General features: G+C 40.8%; 1 protein-coding gene across 14 annotated transcripts in view; it reads left to right on the top strand.

The window, feature by feature from the left end:
* TMCC1 (transmembrane and coiled-coil domain family 1) overlaps positions 1 to 16165 on the top strand; it is a 255819-nt gene extending 239654 nt beyond the window's left edge. For 8 of the 14 annotated variants that reach the window (XM_032262377.1, XM_032262376.1, XM_032262378.1 and 5 more), the window contains 2 exons: positions 9375 to 9510; positions 12113 to 16165. In XM_032262377.1, the coding sequence (XP_032118268.1) occupies positions 9375 to 9510; positions 12113 to 12427 (451 nt within the window). In that variant the 3' untranslated portion in view covers positions 12428 to 16165. The other 6 variants (XM_032262374.1, XM_032262375.1, XM_032262372.1 and 3 more) reach the window with 3 other exon arrangements.
* The last annotated feature ends 314 nt before the right edge of the window (positions 16166 to 16479 follow it).

A 16479-nucleotide genomic window follows, 5' to 3' on the forward strand; every position in this document is an offset into this window, starting at 1 on the left:
TAATACTTTGTAGATAGAACAGGTTTTGCTTCCAATTTGGGGATGAATTTCACCTACCAAAATATGATACTTGCTTTTAGAAAAAATAATCTTACAGTGCAGAGTCTTTCTGTTTGCTGATAGTTAAGCTCATGCCATATTTAAGTGTCCAGGTTCTCTTTGGGTTGTAATAATTTAGGAAGGACCTTGAGTAAAAATCCTCAAAATAAGATTATTAATCTCATGCTACTTGTAATCCAAGCGGAGGTGCATGAACATCATTTGCCAGCCAAAATCAAATATAGTCATATGCTGAATAATGACATTTTGATCAACAACATATAAGATAGTTGTTTCATAAGTTTATAATGTCGTGTTTTGTTTTGTTTTGTTTTGTTTTGTTTGGGATAGCATCTCACTCTTTCGCCCAGGTAGGTATGCAGTGGTGCAATATCGGCTCACTGCAATGTCTGCCTCCTGATATCAAGCAATTCTTGTGTCTCAGCCTTCAAGTAGCTGGGATTATAGGCATGCGCTACCAAGCCTGCATATTTTTACTGTGCCTTTTCTATCTTTAGATATGTCTAGATACACAAACACTATTGTGTTACAGCTGTCCACAGTTGCCTATGGTATAGTAATCTGCTGTATAGCTTTGTAGCCTAGGAACAACTGACTTTGCCATATAGCCTAAGTGTACCATACACTGTACTATCTAGATTTGTGTAAGTACACTGTATGGTGTTCATACAACGATGAAATAACCTAACAACTCATTTCTCAAGATGTGTCCCCATCATTAAGTGAGAAGTGACTGTACTTGTATGATTAAGAACCTCCCACCCACTCACCTTCTCCCCTCTCCCTCTTTGTGTCTGGAGAGTTCTAGTTAGTATCCTGTAAACAGGTTAAAATTCCTTAAAGCAGAGTTCTTAGTTGTTTTTTTTAAAAAAAAAAAAAAAAGATTTTCACATGTGAAAGTCTATAAAACATATGTCTTCCTTTTTCCCCCCTACTTTTTGGTTTGGTGTTAATATTTAAAAAGAAGATGGTGGTGTTTGTACCTGGTTTCTCCATTTTAGAATTTAGACAGAAAGTAAGCACTAGAAAAGAAAGTATGCCAAGAAGATTATAATGTTAATAATGGTGATAGTGGGAAGTCAGTGGGAACTAGAATATAGGTGTCTTTTTTCTTTTTGAGACAAGGTCTTACTCTGTCACCTAGGCTGGAGTGCAGTGGCTCAATCTCAGCTCACTGCAACCTCTGCCTCCCGGGCTGAAGCAGTCCTTTCATGTCAGCCACCCAAGTAGCTGGGACTACAGGCACATGCCACCACGCCAACCTAATTTTTTTGTATTTTTAGTAGAGACAGGGTTTCACCATGTTGCCCAAGCTGGTCTCAAACTCCTGGGCTCAAGCAATCTGCCCTGTTGAAAAGTTTTTGAAAAGACAGTAATCTGATAACAAGCATGAGCCAAGGTGGTTCAGATCTTTATTAAACCTCATTACTAGTAGGGAGTCACTGCATCCTTCTGGGCCTCTTGTTTCTTTTTGTTTGTGGGTTTTTTGTTTGTTGAGACAGGGTCTCAGTCTGTCATCCAGGCTGGAGGGCAGTGACACAGTCTCGGCTTACTGTACCCTTGACCTCTCAGGCACAAGTAATCCTCCCACCTCACCCTCCTGAGTAGCTGGGACTGCAGGTGCATGCCACCATACCCAGCTAATTTTTGTATTTTTTGTAGAGACAGGGTTTTGCTCTGTTGCCCAGACTGGTCTCCAACTCCTGGGCTCAGGTGATTCACCCACCTTAGCCTCCCAAAATACTGGGATTACAGGTGTGAGCCACCACACCCATCCTGGGCCTCCTGTTTTTTATTTATAAAATTGAAGTACCTCCCAGGTAGGAAGGAGATGAGGATTAATGTAGAAATATCTTCATAAATCTTAGCTCCTTGAAGGCAGATGGTACACATAAAAAGGCATGGGGGGAGAGGCAGTTATGATTGTTCTTATTATTGGTCCCAGTATTTTGATGTTTTGATGCTTATGATTAAGTAGGTTAGATCAAACCCTAAATTCCTTCTCTACGTACATTCCTCTACCCAAAAACACCACATTTACTGGGCCCTCTTTGTTAGCTTATTTTCACACTAAAATTTCACATACAAGTTACATAAACCAAACTGAGGCTCATGCCCCAAAAAACTGTTGGCACCGGCCGGGCGTGGTGGCTCACACCTGTAATCCAAGCACTTTGGAGGCCACGGCGGGCGGATCACCTGAGATTGGGAGTTCAAGACCAGCCTGACCAACATGGTGAAACCCCGTCTTTAAAAACATAAAAATAAAAATAAAAAACTGTTGGTGCCAAGTATGATCAGGTTTGTGCTTTCAAATCATAGATTGCGAGGTTGTGAAAGAGCTGAGAAACAGGCCATGCCTGTTTGGAACTAGCCTGAGCAACGTGGCAAAACTCTGTACCAAAAAATACAGAAATTGGCCAGGCGCAGTGGCTCACGCGTGTAATCCCAGCACTTTAAGAGGCCAAGACGGGTGGATCACCTGAGGTCAGGGGTTTGAAACCAGCCTGGCCAACATAGTGAAACTCTGTCTTTACTAAAAATACAAAAATTAGCCAGGTGTGGTGGTGCACACCTGTAGTTCAGCTACTTGGGAGTCTGAGGCAGGAGAATCTCTTGAACCCGGGAGGCGGAGATTGCAGTGAGCTGAGATCGTGCCACTGCACCCCAGTCTGTGCAACAGAGTGAGACTCTGTCTCAGAAAAAAAAAAACAACAGAGATTAGTCAGGCTGGTAGCAGACATCTGTAATCTCAGCTACTTTGTAGGCTGAGGTGGGATAATCACTTGAGCCCAGGAGGCAGAGGTTGCATTGAGCTAAGATCTCACCACAGTACTCCAGATTGCGTAATAGCAAGACCCTGTCTCAAATAAAAAAAGGTGAGGAGTACAGGGAGCTGAAAAGCAAACTTCCACAGTCTGAGTGTGAACAAATTCAGGGAAAATGTCTTAGTAATGACAGGCCAATGAAGTTCTTTCAAGGTATTGAGGGCAACCCAGTAGACCTGCATTCCAAGACTCCAAGGGCATTTTGCCAGTGTCTTTGTTAATCAGATTTTACAAAAGCCTCAAAGTTTATGGCTTTCTCAGTTTCCTCCCATGTTTCCTGCAAATTGGAAATGCTTATTCTGGTAACCCAAACACAAGTGTTTGTGTGAGTTTAACAGGTTCTCAGCTACACAATAACAGCTGCAACTTTTCTTTTCTTTCAGAAAGTTGCCATTCTGTAGGTAATTCTTACAACTGGAAGAGGGAAACAAATGCTGGTAGTTATTAGTTGATTAATTAATGGGGTCATTTCACCCAGACCCACAGTGGGTCTTGCCTCAGCTTTGAATTCTGCAGCTTTATATCACCTTGGCAAGTCTCTAAACCTGTTCATCGTTTCTACTGAGCTCATTCTACCTACCTAAACACTGCTTTGCTTTTTAGCTACTTGCTAACAAAGTATTATCTCTGAGAACAATAGTTGTATTTTCTCATTTGGGAAGACTCAGCTTGAGGAGAACTTGCTGATAATTTCCCATTAACTGTGAGTAAACTGTTCAACCTCTGAAGGACTTTATTTTCTGTAAGAGCATGGTGAGGATTAGCAGTTTCTATTATCTCTCTCTGGAGACTTGAAAAGATTAGATAAAATTAATTTAGCTGGGCACAGTGGCACAGGCCTGTAGTCCCAGCTACTCAGGAGGCTGAGATGGGAGGATCACTTGAGCCCAGAAGTTTGAAGCTGCAGTGCACCATGATTACGCCTCTGAATAACCACTGTACTCCAGCATGGACAACATAGTGAGACTGTCTCTTAAAAAAAAAAAAAAAAATTTTACTTGAGACACCTTCCCTCACACACATACATACATAGATGGGCTAGTTTCACCAATACAAAGGAAAGTTTGGAACAGGCCAGTGTATGGAAATATTTGAATTATCTGGCAAACTTAAGCCAGGGAAATGGCAGGAACCTAGCTGTATGAAATAAGAAGTAAGAGAGTCTTATACCTAGGGCTGAGGAGTTTGGAGTGTGTGCCTAGTAAACTCAGTTGTGCGATGTCATAGGAAAAACATTATAAATATACTAGAAACAGTGAAAATTTCAAAATATATACAATTGAGAAAGTGGACATAAAGAAATGGAGGCTTAAGGCCATGGACAGTGGCTCATGCCTATAACCCCAACACTTTGGGAAGCCAAGGCAGGAAGATCACTTGAGTCCAGGAGTTCAAGACCTGCTTAGGCAACATGGGAAAACCCCATCTCTACAAAAAATAGAAAAACAAAATTAACAGGGTGTGGTGGCACATGCCTATAGTCCCAGCTACTTGGGAGGCTGAGGTGGGAGGGTCACTAGAGCCTGGGAGATTGAGACCACAGTGAGCCATGATCACACCACTGTGGTCCAGCCTGGGTGACAGAGAAAACCCTGTCTCAAACAACAACAACAAAAAAGACTTAGAGAAAAAGGAAGTGGGAATCAGTGAACAGTGCAGTAAGACCATGTGGCAGTCAACAAGCACTCTTTTTGAACTACCTCATTAGGGATTGTTGGGGAGAACTAGGAGAATCACAGAAGAGAAAAATGAAACTAAATGTATATTTGTGATCTATCTATCTCACAGAGCACCTCTTCTGTGCCAGGTATTTGATATCTGTCTTCTCCTTTAATCTTTACAATTGCCCTTTGGAGTAGGTAGATTTCCTCTTTACAGATGGATGAACAGGATCACCCAGGCTAGTGAGTTGCAGAGCTGTGGCTTTTAATCCAAAACCTGGACTAAGCAGATGCATTACCTGGTACAAACTGCACTATGAAACATTCTAGGCACAAAATGGCAGGAGTGAAGATGGAGCACCTCTAGATACGATATGGGATGAACCAAATCTAGATTGAAAATTACTTCCAGGCCGGGTGCGGTGCCTCGGGCCTGTAATCCCAGTACTTTGGGAGGCTGAGGTGGGCGGATCATGAGGTCAGGAGATCGAGGCCATCCTGGCCAACATGATGAAAACCCATCTCTACTAAAATACAAAAACTTAGCCGGGTGTGGTGGCGTGCGCCTGTAGTCCCAGTTACTTGGGAGGCTGAGGCAAGGGAATCACTTGAAACCTGGCAGGCAGAGGTTGCAGTGAGCCGAGATCATGCCACTGCACTCGAGCCTGGTGACAGACTGAGACTCCACTTAAAAAAAAAAAGAAAGAAAATGACTTCCAGAATCTGCCATGTTTGCAGCCTTCTTATGATAAACATTGGTTTATAGTAAGGTTCAAAAGTGTTGAGAAGAAGTGCTGAGGACTTTTGCAAGTACTCTCTGATGCATATATATTTATCACCAGCTCACATACCAAATGAACCCCAGTATTTCACACTTGATTTTACATAACTCTTAAATTACCACTACTATGTTGTGTACCTCCTTACCCCCATTTGTTGTTGCTAAAATCAATATGTTGTGAAGGCAAATATGCCACAAACATTTTAAGTATCTATAGCTTGAAAGATGAAAATAGCCAGGTAAGGTGGCCCACACCTGTAGTCCCAGCACTTTGTGAAGCCGAGGTAAGAGGATTGCTTGAGCCCAGGAGTTCAAGACCAGACTGGGCAACAAAGTAAGACCCTTTCTCTAAAAATAAATAAATAAATAAATAATAAAATTAGCCAGGCATGTTGGTGCATGTCAGTAGTCCCAGCTACTCAGAAAGCTGAAGGTGGGAGGATCCCTTGAGCCCAGGAATTTGAGATTGTAGTGAGCCATGATTGCACCACTGCACTCCACCCTGGGTAACAGATCAAGACCCCATTTCTTTTTTTTTTTTTTTTAAAAAAAAGGAAAACAGGTTCCCTGACTACAAGAATCAAACTAGGGGTTAGAAAAGATCTTAGGCGTCTAGTTAAATCTCTTTAAATAGAGGATTTATTTCTGCAGCATCCCTGACAAGCAGCCTCTCCTTGAATATCAATGGTGGCAGGGTCTCATTTTCTTGAAGATATTTTTTTTCGTTGTTAGATAGACACAGCTATTAGAAAGTTTGTTCTAAAACTGAGCTAAAGACCACTGTTTGTAAGACTTGCTCCTTAGTTCTATGGCGTTACAAAGAACAAGCTACACCCTCATTACATGACCTCTGATATCTGAATTCAGCAGTAGGAAGTAGTTCCCTATTTCTGTAGAATTAATCCCAGGTAAAGTCTTGGCTGCACTTGAGTCTGTCAAGATCATTTTGAATTCAGCCTGCTTCTTGCCTCCTGCTATTTGTGAAGATAAGCATGCCTTGTATTCTGTTGTCTTCATTTTTGGGTTGTTTATACTTTTTGGCTATGATAATTAATGCTGGTATGAACATTTGTGTACAAGCTTTTATATAGAAATAAGTGTTCATTTCTTTTCAGTTATATCTGGAGTAGAATTGCTGAGTCATATGGTAACTGTTAACTTTTTGAGGAGGTGCCAAACTGTTTTCAGAGCAGTTGTACCATTTTCCATTCCCAATAGCAGTGTATGAGGGTTCAGATTTCTCTATGCCCTCACCAACTCTTATCTTTTAATTATTGGTTCAGAATCTTTTTATTACACTCCTCCTTCTCCTGTCAACTCCACTTTGACATCAAACTCCAAACCATCACATAAGTGTAGGTCATTTCAGCTCCCTTTGGCTAAGTGATTTGTATCTCCAGCACTCTGACTCAGATTTCTTACTTATGAAGAGAGTTAGTTGATCTGGGCTTCTTTAATTTTAAAATGGCATTACGTTGTAGAGTTTGAGAATTGGGATTTTAAAGTCATAACTGGATTCAAATCCTTCCTGCCCTACTTAATATTTATGTGCCCTTGGGCAGTTCACTTTAGAACTTCTCTGACCTTCTGTTTCCTCATCTATAAAATGTAGATAATACCTTCTACCCTCTTGGGGTTCTTGAAATGAGTTTGCATAGTAGGCACTGATTAAATTGTTGCTGATGCTGTTGTTTTTTAATCTATTCTACTGGTATGTATGAGCCATGTTTAATATCAAATAAGATTCCTAAGAGGCCTAAAATTTGTGGGCTAAGAGGTTGTGTGGTAGCCTATGGGACACATGCAGAGATGTCATATGTGTCTGCTTTCATCAGAATGCAGGCTGGTGACCACCACCCTGCTCCCCTCCCTGCCACTCAACAGTCAGTTTAGGAGAGTAATTTGCTGCCAGATACCACCTTTAAAAAATGCCACTTTAAAAAAGTCTCTAGCTCCTCTCTGGTAAAAAGAGAGAATGATGAAATTATCCATCACCAAAAACACTACAGAACAGTGGGCTAATATAGGACAGTCACGAAAAGATATTATTTTAACATAATCTTCTGGCATTTTATGAACTTAAAATTTGGTGGAAAATCAATTCTAGAGATATGACCTGTTTCTGAGCACATACCTTGGGCAGCAGATGAAAGGAAAAGGCAGAGTCACAGAGAACTTTGGGCCTAGTTACCAATCAAAGGTAGGACTGCTTTCTCATTAGTCTGTTCAGTCACTTCAGTAACAGGAAGAGTTTCAGCATAAAAGAAGGCAATGTAGAAATTCGTATCAAGGATAAAGAAGAACTAAATAGGATTCAGTAATATGGTAAAAAGGATCAGATGATGCCTTTTAAAAAAATACCCTTGTTTCTTAGAAAAGCAGTGGAGTTTAGGATATTATTATTTATTACATAATTATTGGAAGGGAGAGTGTTTATGATGCTGCAACATAATAATTACCTCTTGAGACTCACATGCTGGTGCTAAGTATGTGCTGTCTGAATGATAGTACATTCCCTGTTGGGACAAGAGCTGCCCTCTGCTGGACAGAGAGGTTTCCATTCTAGGCACCAGAGGCTAGACAATGTGTTTATTCTTTCTTTTCCTCTCTGTTTCTAGTGTTTTTACATGTGGAGTCTATAACCTTTCTCCTTCCTACTGTAGTTCCTGGGACTCCACATACAACCTACCCCAGTCTATCATCTTCACCACTATGAGAAGACTCATTTTCCTAAAAACACGTGTTTATCACATGGCTCCTCTACTCAGGAGTCTGCCTTGGGCTCATTTACTATCTATTCTAGAATCCCAACTCTTTTCATCTTCCAGATTTTCCTTTATTCTCCAACATAGATCCACTATTCTAGTTATTCTGTACATTTATCATCCATTTCTCTCCAGCCCTTTACTCACATTCATTTTTCCCCTAGAATCTCTGATCTCATCCTTTAAACCTTTTCTAATCCTGCCTCTCCTTAGATGCCTTGTCCAAGTTCCATCTTTATGTAGAGTAAACCTTCCCTTATGTGGTCCTAAGTGCTATAGATACAATACGAATAAAATAATTCCTACTCCCAAGGAACCCTATATCCCTTTATTCTCCCTGTTTTTTACTCAACTACAGCCACACTGACCTATTTTCTATCCCTCAGACATGCCAAGCTAATTCCCATCTTAAGACCCTCATACCCGCTATTTCCTCTGCTTAAGACATTCTTCCCTCCACATTTTCACAAGGCTCAGTTTGTATCACTCAGGTTTCAGGCTTCATTGTTTAATAGAATTGAACTAGGAAGAGACCTTCCCTGACCATCCCAGCTTCACTAGCCATCAGGCACTCTGTCATATACACCTGTTGATCTTCTTTGTTTTTCTTCTCCATACGTGAAATCATCTTGTCTCCCCCACTCCTTAGGGTATGAACTCCTCAGGGCAGTCACCCTGTCTTGCTTACCACAATATTCCCAGTACTTTGAACATGCCTGGCACACAGCAGGCTCTCAGTAAATATTTGTTGACAGAAATATCCCAGACACTGTGCTTGGCCATGGGGATGATGGGCCTCTCTGGCTCTGGCATTCTAAGGCTCTGAATCACAAACATCCAGGCGAGTGAGCTGACCAGTTCTGGAATAAGCTACTGGTGACTGCCAGAAGTTCAGTTTCCATTTGTATGTTATCTTTTCATGAGGCTTTCTTAATTGTACCCTAGCTTTTGCCTCTCACATATGTTGTTTAGAGTAGCCTAACAACTGCCTCAATATTATGGTTATGCTCAGTTAATCAGGGGCTGCTGGCATTGCTGCAATACTGTGCATAGAAAACGTTGTGGAAAAGCCATGTTGCTGTGTGATTTGGCTCTGAAACAAGCTATCTTTTCCAGAGACTAAAAGCTGTACCCACTGGTACACCCTGTTAACCCAGGCCACGCAATTTCTTTGTGCTTTTATTTTCTCCCTTTGCAGAATGGGTTTTAGGGATTGGATGTAAAGAATATCAGGAAAGATATTCGCAGAATGCGTAAAATTCCAACCTTTTCTCCTTAGATGTGAACGATTAGAAGAACAGCTAAATGACCTAACAGAGCTCCACCAGAATGAAATCTTGAACTTGAAGCAGGAATTGGCAAGCATGGAAGAAAAAATCGCATATCAGTCCTATGAACGGGCTCGGGACATCCAGGTTAGTATGAAGGAAAAGGTGTAAATGCAAAATAGTGTAGGGTTTGAAAGAAAAAAAGAAAATAGAGGAAGGAAAAATGAGAAGGTGAGTACAAAGAAAAGCTTTTATACTAACCATATAAGAGTACACCTACTCTTAAAAGGATTGATGTGCATTTCTCAAAAGTTTATACCACTTTGGGTTGATATGCCTGCTTGGCCCTTGGGAAATGTTTCTTAGGATCACAGTAGTCTCAGTGTATGCTAAACCAACTGCATCCTATTTGTCCATTACTGCCTCAAAAGCAGCTCTGACAAATGTTAGGGCCATTTTGCCCTTGTCTTCACCTTCTGTGGGAAAGGGGCTTTTATCCCAGCTGCCAAATCCAAATCTCGTATAGGCATATTACCAGACAGTTTGCAAGAATAACCCATGAGGCAATAATGTTTAATTAAGGCTAATAGTTTGTCTGTTTTATTCTATGAGGAAGTAGATATTTAATTTTTTCTTATTTCTATAGGGAGATATTTCTAAGGAAACAGTTCTTAGTATTTCCTATGAAGGCATTTTGGAAGACGCTATTCTCAGAGAAGGGAAGCAAGCCAGAAAACTTGTATTACAACAGCCTAAAAGAATCAAAGGAATTATCTAGATCATTTACCCAGATGCCGTCTTCTTCAGGCCCTGTTTATGTTTTAATTATTTTTTTCCCTAAGAACCTTCTGGACTAGACAGCATCCATTGTCTGTCCATTCTCTAGCTGACTTCAGTCTGAAGTTGCCCAAGCCTTACCTCAAATCCCAGGAAACCAGGACCCATTGAAACCAGGACCAGAAAAACTCAGGGCTCCAACCAACTTTGGAGGACCATAGCTAAGGAAATAGGTTCTATCCCCTGAATACTTCGGTGGAATTAATTTAAACTCATGGGCAAAGGCCATGGCCTTGAGGAGAACAGACATTTTTAATGTTTGGTCTAGTGTGTAGGCATAATATCCTCTTTACAGAGGATCAACCTAAAGGAGAGTGTGCCCTTTTCAAGAAGGCAGGTCAGAGATCCCTTTCCACTGATGTCAGGGATTGACTTGACTTAGAAAACACCAGGTAGTGTATATAAGGAAACATGTTCAAAGGCTGTTCACTGCATCCTTGTTATAGTGGAAAAGTTGAAGACAACCTAAAAATCCCCAAGAGGGAACTAGCTGCATAAACTATGACATAGCCTAGCCATACCATAAAATGCTATGCAGCAGTTAAAAAGAATGAGGTATAGTCTGCGTATTGACATGGAGAGATCACCAAGACCCACTGTTGAATGAAAAAACCAAGTTGTGAATCGATTCCTATAGTATGATACTATTCATGTTTGGAAAAGCCAAGCCGTGTAAAATATTTTAAAGAGGTTTATTCTGAGCCAATATAAGTAACCATGGCCTGGAGAACATAGTCTCAAGAGGTCCTGAGAAAGTACACCGGAGGCAATTGGATTACAGTTTGGCTTCATACATTTCAGGGAGACAGGAATTGTAGGTAAAATCCTGAATCAACACAAATGGAAAGTATACATTGGTTTGGCCCAAGATGGTGGGACATCTCTAAGTAGGGGCTATCAAGTCATAGTGGGTTTTAGGAATTTTTTAGTTGGCAGTTGGTTGAAAGAGTTAAGCTTTGTGTAAAGATTTGAAGTTAGTACAAAGAAATGCCTGAGTTAATGGGGTCTGCTCTCTTTCATATGATGCTTTCCAACCTGAGTCAGGCTGGAAAGAATGCCACATTAATACCGGGTTAATTTTTTTAAAACTAATTTAATGAGATGTTATGGTTTGTGACTTAAGGGTGTGACTTAACCCTTGTCTGGCATGGCCTTAGGTCTAGTTTATAATGTGGTATCTTACTGCCACAAAGAGTCCATTCTGTCAGTCTTGTGATCTCTATTTTAGCCTTAATGCTGGTTATTTGTGCCTAAACTCCAAAAGGGTGGGAATATGAGACATGTCCAGCCTCTTTCCCGTCGTTGCCAAGAACTCACTTTTTCAGGCTTCTTTAGGGTCCCCTTTTAGAGAGTCCGTTCGTTCAGCTTGGGGACTTACGATTTTTCCTTTAGTTTACAGATAGGAAATAAAAATAATAATTCCATATATTTTCCTTGACACATATATGTATACACTTAAACACAGATAAAAGGGTGAACATAAAACAAACAGTATTAGCCTCAGGGACAGGGATTGGAATTGAAGGAAATGTCAATAGAGACTATCCTATTTGAAATTTTGTATGTTGAACAAATATATTTGTCCTGTGGAACTTAGAGTAATAATTTTTCAATGAAAAAAGAGAAATCATGTATTTGTGGTCTTGTCATTAAAATGTTCTAGACTAAATAAATGTTAAGTGTGGCCACTGCTTCCTGTGACTCCTCACACAAGAAGGCAATGGAAGGCAATTTGGGGGAATAATAGTCACTTGAATAGTGAATTATCCATCTAACCTTTTACATTCAAGGCTCCAGCATATTTATAAAATCATTGGCATTGCTCAAGATGCATCTGGCTTGCCCAGGGGCCATGTCAGCAACTCAGAGTACTTGTGAAAAGAACTTAACTCTTCCCTGTTCTGGCCCACAGGAGGCCCTGGAGGCATGCCAGACTCGCATCTCCAAGATGGAGCTGCAGCAGCAGCAGCAGCAGGTGGTGCAGCTAGAAGGGCTGGAGAATGCCACTGCCCGGAACCTTCTAGGCAAACTCATCAACATCCTCCTGGCTGTCATGGCAGTCCTTTTAGTCTTTGTCTCCACTGTAGCCAACTGTGTGGTCCCCCTCATGAAGACTCGCAACAGGACGTTCAGCACTTTATTCCTTGTGGTTTTCATTGCCTTTCTCTGGAAGCACTGGGACGCCCTCTTCAGCTATGTGGAACGGTTCTTTTCATCTCCTAGATGATGCTGGCACAGAAGGCATTATTCCCTACCCTCTGGCGAGTGCATGCAGCAGAGAGTTAGACAGCAACTTACCTACTCTGAAGTTTTCTACAACAACAAAAGAGTTGAGTGAATCTGTTTACATTTAGAATAATGTTTTTTTCTTCAAGAGACGCAATTGCAATAGTATTTTTTAGATTTTATCCAAGAAGTTTTTTGGGCGAAAATCTTGGATCATTTTTATGTAGCATGATTTTCCTTGGGATGCAACTCTTAAACAGTCCTTTAATATGAACCAACAATCTAGAGCACACTGAAGGGCAATCTAAATTGTGGCTTGAAGGACTGCACTAAAACCCACTAAAAAGATACGAAAACCTGATTAGGGCAAACCAGTTAAACCTAGCACCCTGCCTTGTCTGGGCTCATCACCTCTCCCCATCCCAGACTAACTTTACTGTGAAATCCTACCACATTCCATGTCTGAATTTTTGGATTCAGGGTGGATTTTCCTTGTCCGTGGAAGAACACATGGATCTCCCTGGCTTTCTCACCCAAGTTGGCCACTTAAGCTACCCTTGGAAGTATGATCCCTTTTGAACCTGCCCCTTAACCTTTGCTAGGATACAAAAGTGAAAGCATCATCCCCCAAAGGATCACTGCACAGTCCTACTACAGTATTTTTAAGTAGCCCTCTAAATACTTAATTTTAAGCAAAATCCCTTGGCCGCACTTTTAAGGGTTTTTTTAATATGTGTATAGTTAACAACCTAAAAATAAAACATCCAAACAGCATACTTGAAGAATGTAATACTCAAACTCTCAGTGCTTCCTTATGGTTTCTAATAGGATTTTTTATTATTGTTATTATTATTATTGGGTTTTTTTGGACAGGGTTGGGAGGGTCTTTTATTTTCCTTTGAAATAAAGAAGTGATGTTTTTAAATGAAGAAATGTGTGGATATTTAAGTGTGCTGCTCCCTTTGTCTTGAAACAGTTTGAGTAAGAAAGTCTTGCTGTAAATGCTGCCCTCTGCCGCCCTTGTTTTGAGATGCAGTTTAAACTCCCTCTAGCTGCCGCTGCTGCTGCTGCCGCTGCTGCTGCTGCTGCTTTTTGTTGTCCGGACATCCCCACATCCCGGTTTTATGGGTTTGGCTTGGTTGGAGAGGAAAGGGTTGTGCAAGGAGAGGGGGAGGCTGTTTCCACAAACCAGTGTACTAGGATAGGGATTTTTTTTTTTTGCCCCAAGAAAATGTTCACCCAGTGATCTTGGACTGGAGTTGTCTTTAGGAAAAGTTGAGACTGTAAGTCATAAACAAGTCCTTGTGTTTCCTTAATTTATTTTTTTAACACCCCCTAATTACTGAAACCAAAGTGATATGGAGTCTCTGTCTTCATTTTGGCCCCAGCATTCTTAATTTCAAAGCTTTATTCTGTCTGCCTAAGAGAATCAACCAGGTGATTCTCCTAAAGAGCAGTGAAGGAAATGTCAGATTAGAAGAACCCAAGTTTTGGGTGTAAAATGTTGCCAGCTTCCTATTAATGTAAACTGACTTGTTAACCTAACCTAATTATGCTCAGTGGACTTTTATAGGTGGTTTAGAAAAATGAAATGAGCTGCCTTCCCCCATCCTATAACCAGTTCCATCATCCTGGTGGAACTTGAACATTTACAGTTTATCTAGAGAGCTTGGTTAATCTTTCCATATTATTTGTAGTATTGGGACACAAATGCTGTTCCCTCTTGGCCTCATTCTGTGCAACAAAGTACATATAAGATGCCCTGAAAAGGGTAGCAAAGTATGCTTTGCCTGTTTCCCCTACCAGGAAATTCCTTCAGAACTAGATTAGCATTGCCCTGCCTGTCTGAAAGGACAGTTTATCTAATGGTGCCAGCCTCCTTTTGCTTTGGCAAGCTGGATTTCTCAGAGCCAGCATGTTGTTTCCATAACTACTTTGATATTTTAACTCAGGTACCCCAGTCTTCACCCCAACCTCAGTTGATTGTGGTACATCTGCTAGCTCTGTTGCCCCTCAAAACTAGCACCCAGTGTAGGGCCAAAGGGGTGATTTTTTTTCTTTTAAAAAAATAATTAGAACCAATTCATGTTCATGCCAAAAACAAATTGTCCCCAATCCTATATATTTAAAATGTTAACTTTGCCTAAAAATATGGCAGTGACTTTTTAGGCAGGGGTCCCAAAGGACACTGAACTTTTGAACTAACAGTTTCCCCTAACTTTCTACTTTGGCATAATTGCTCAGAGTAGAGAGCCCACACAAAGTTATTTAAAAGATGCCCTAGCAGTCCACCAGTTTTTCTAAGCTAGAACCTTTAAGTCCCCCAAACTGCCTGAAGACTAAGTTTTGTGGGCACTGGAAGTCACTGTGATAGATAGATTGCAACTTTTCCCATTTGCCTTGGGACAGTTTCTATCAAAGGAAGGTTTTCACCTATAGAAAGCCCCCTGAGCTCCAGTCAAACAGTCCCAAGCTGACTTTCTCTCTTCCTTTCTCAAACTGTCTTAGGGAGGACCTTCGGTGTAAATCAGGTACAGTAATGGCTTTCCAGCTCTCTTGTACCTTGATTATTCACCATACCCAGTAGTTGTGTGCATTTAATGCTGTTTGTAACCATGCATCTGTTTTCATACCTTCCTTGTACCTTTTGCTGCCCATCCTGTTACGTTTGAGTTTCTTTGCATTGTGGTTGTTCTTGGGTTTGTCTTTTCAGAGCTGTTCTATAACCTGGCTCTAATGGTTTAACAGTTGTTCTGGGTGGAAACTTCCCCTCATTTGAATGCTCCTCTCTAAAAAAAAATTATGTTCATTCCCTTTAAAATGAAGCATTCCTGGATTATTTGTCCATGCCCCTAGCCTGGGTGAGTGAAGCTGGCTGTGTTAGCCTGGGTGACTGTTCAGGTTGTAGAATGCACATTTTACATTGTTTATGATAATTTAAGGATACTTCTGTCTGCTCCAATCATTGTTTATGATAATTGAAGGGTACTTCTGTCTGCTCCAATTTCCATTTCTTGGTATACTCAGTATGTCCTAGTAAGGAAGGCTTTCCACTCTACTGGCTCCTTAAGAAGCAAAAGTAGGTTAAATTTTATACTTCACTGACTGGGGTCTTCTCTCTCCCCTGTTCTAAATGGAGTAAAAGTCTGATGCCAAGAAAAACACTGGGAGTAAGCCTTCCTCACTAGCCATGTTCAGATAATGAGCATGTTTTCATGTGGTCTTCACTACATTTGGTTTTGTTTTTGATTTCATGTTCCTTTGAGGCACAGTCAGATGAAATGCTGAGTTCTGAGAGAGTTCCAGTAAGGAGCTGTCTTTCAGCTTTGGAAAATACACATCCAAAACAAAAACAAACATTATTGTAATCTGACACAGGCAAAATTATGGTTCCCATACACCCACCCCAAGAAACCTGGGATTTTGAATGTGGCTCTAAGAGTTAACATTTCTGTCTGTGTGTCGTGTATGCTAGGTGATATCCTCAGTAGGGATTGACTACTAGACTGTAAGTGTGTTTTATCAAAAGTGTGTAAGAATAAAAACTCACTTGCACGAATTGAAACGTAAAGAAATGATACTTGTGAACGTGTGGAACGTTAACACTGTAGTTGATAGATCTTAAGCTGCTAATTGTTGAGAGAGATTTAAATTTATGTTCTGTCTGGTCGCTGCAGGTTCTCAGCAGCACTTTTACTGTATATACAAATTGAAATAAAGACCTCAGCTATTAACCTGGTGGTCAGACTTGGGTTTGTTTTGCTCTTTATTTTTGAAACATTTAACATAAAGAGTTTTACTTGCATATAATGAGTTATTATCCAGACTAATGCCACCTGTGGTTGGTTTTGTTATAGAAGTAGTAATTTCTGTTAGGACTTTTTCCTGATGATCTCTGGAAGGCCTCTTGAAATCCTGAAGTCCTAAACTTGCCTTTGACCAGGTACCAAGCAGAGACATGATGACTCAGTCCTTCACAGCCCCAGTCTGAACATTGAGAGCTTTAGCCCCACTTCTGGCTTGCTAGCTCTGTGCCTCTTGCCCCATCTATAA

The sequence above is a fragment of the Sapajus apella genome, unplaced genomic scaffold (genome assembly GCF_009761245.1).
Source record: "Sapajus apella isolate SASKATOON/1434 unplaced genomic scaffold, GSC_monkey_1.0 scaffold128, whole genome shotgun sequence".
Lineage (NCBI taxonomy): Eukaryota > Metazoa > Chordata > Mammalia > Primates > Cebidae > Sapajus > Sapajus apella.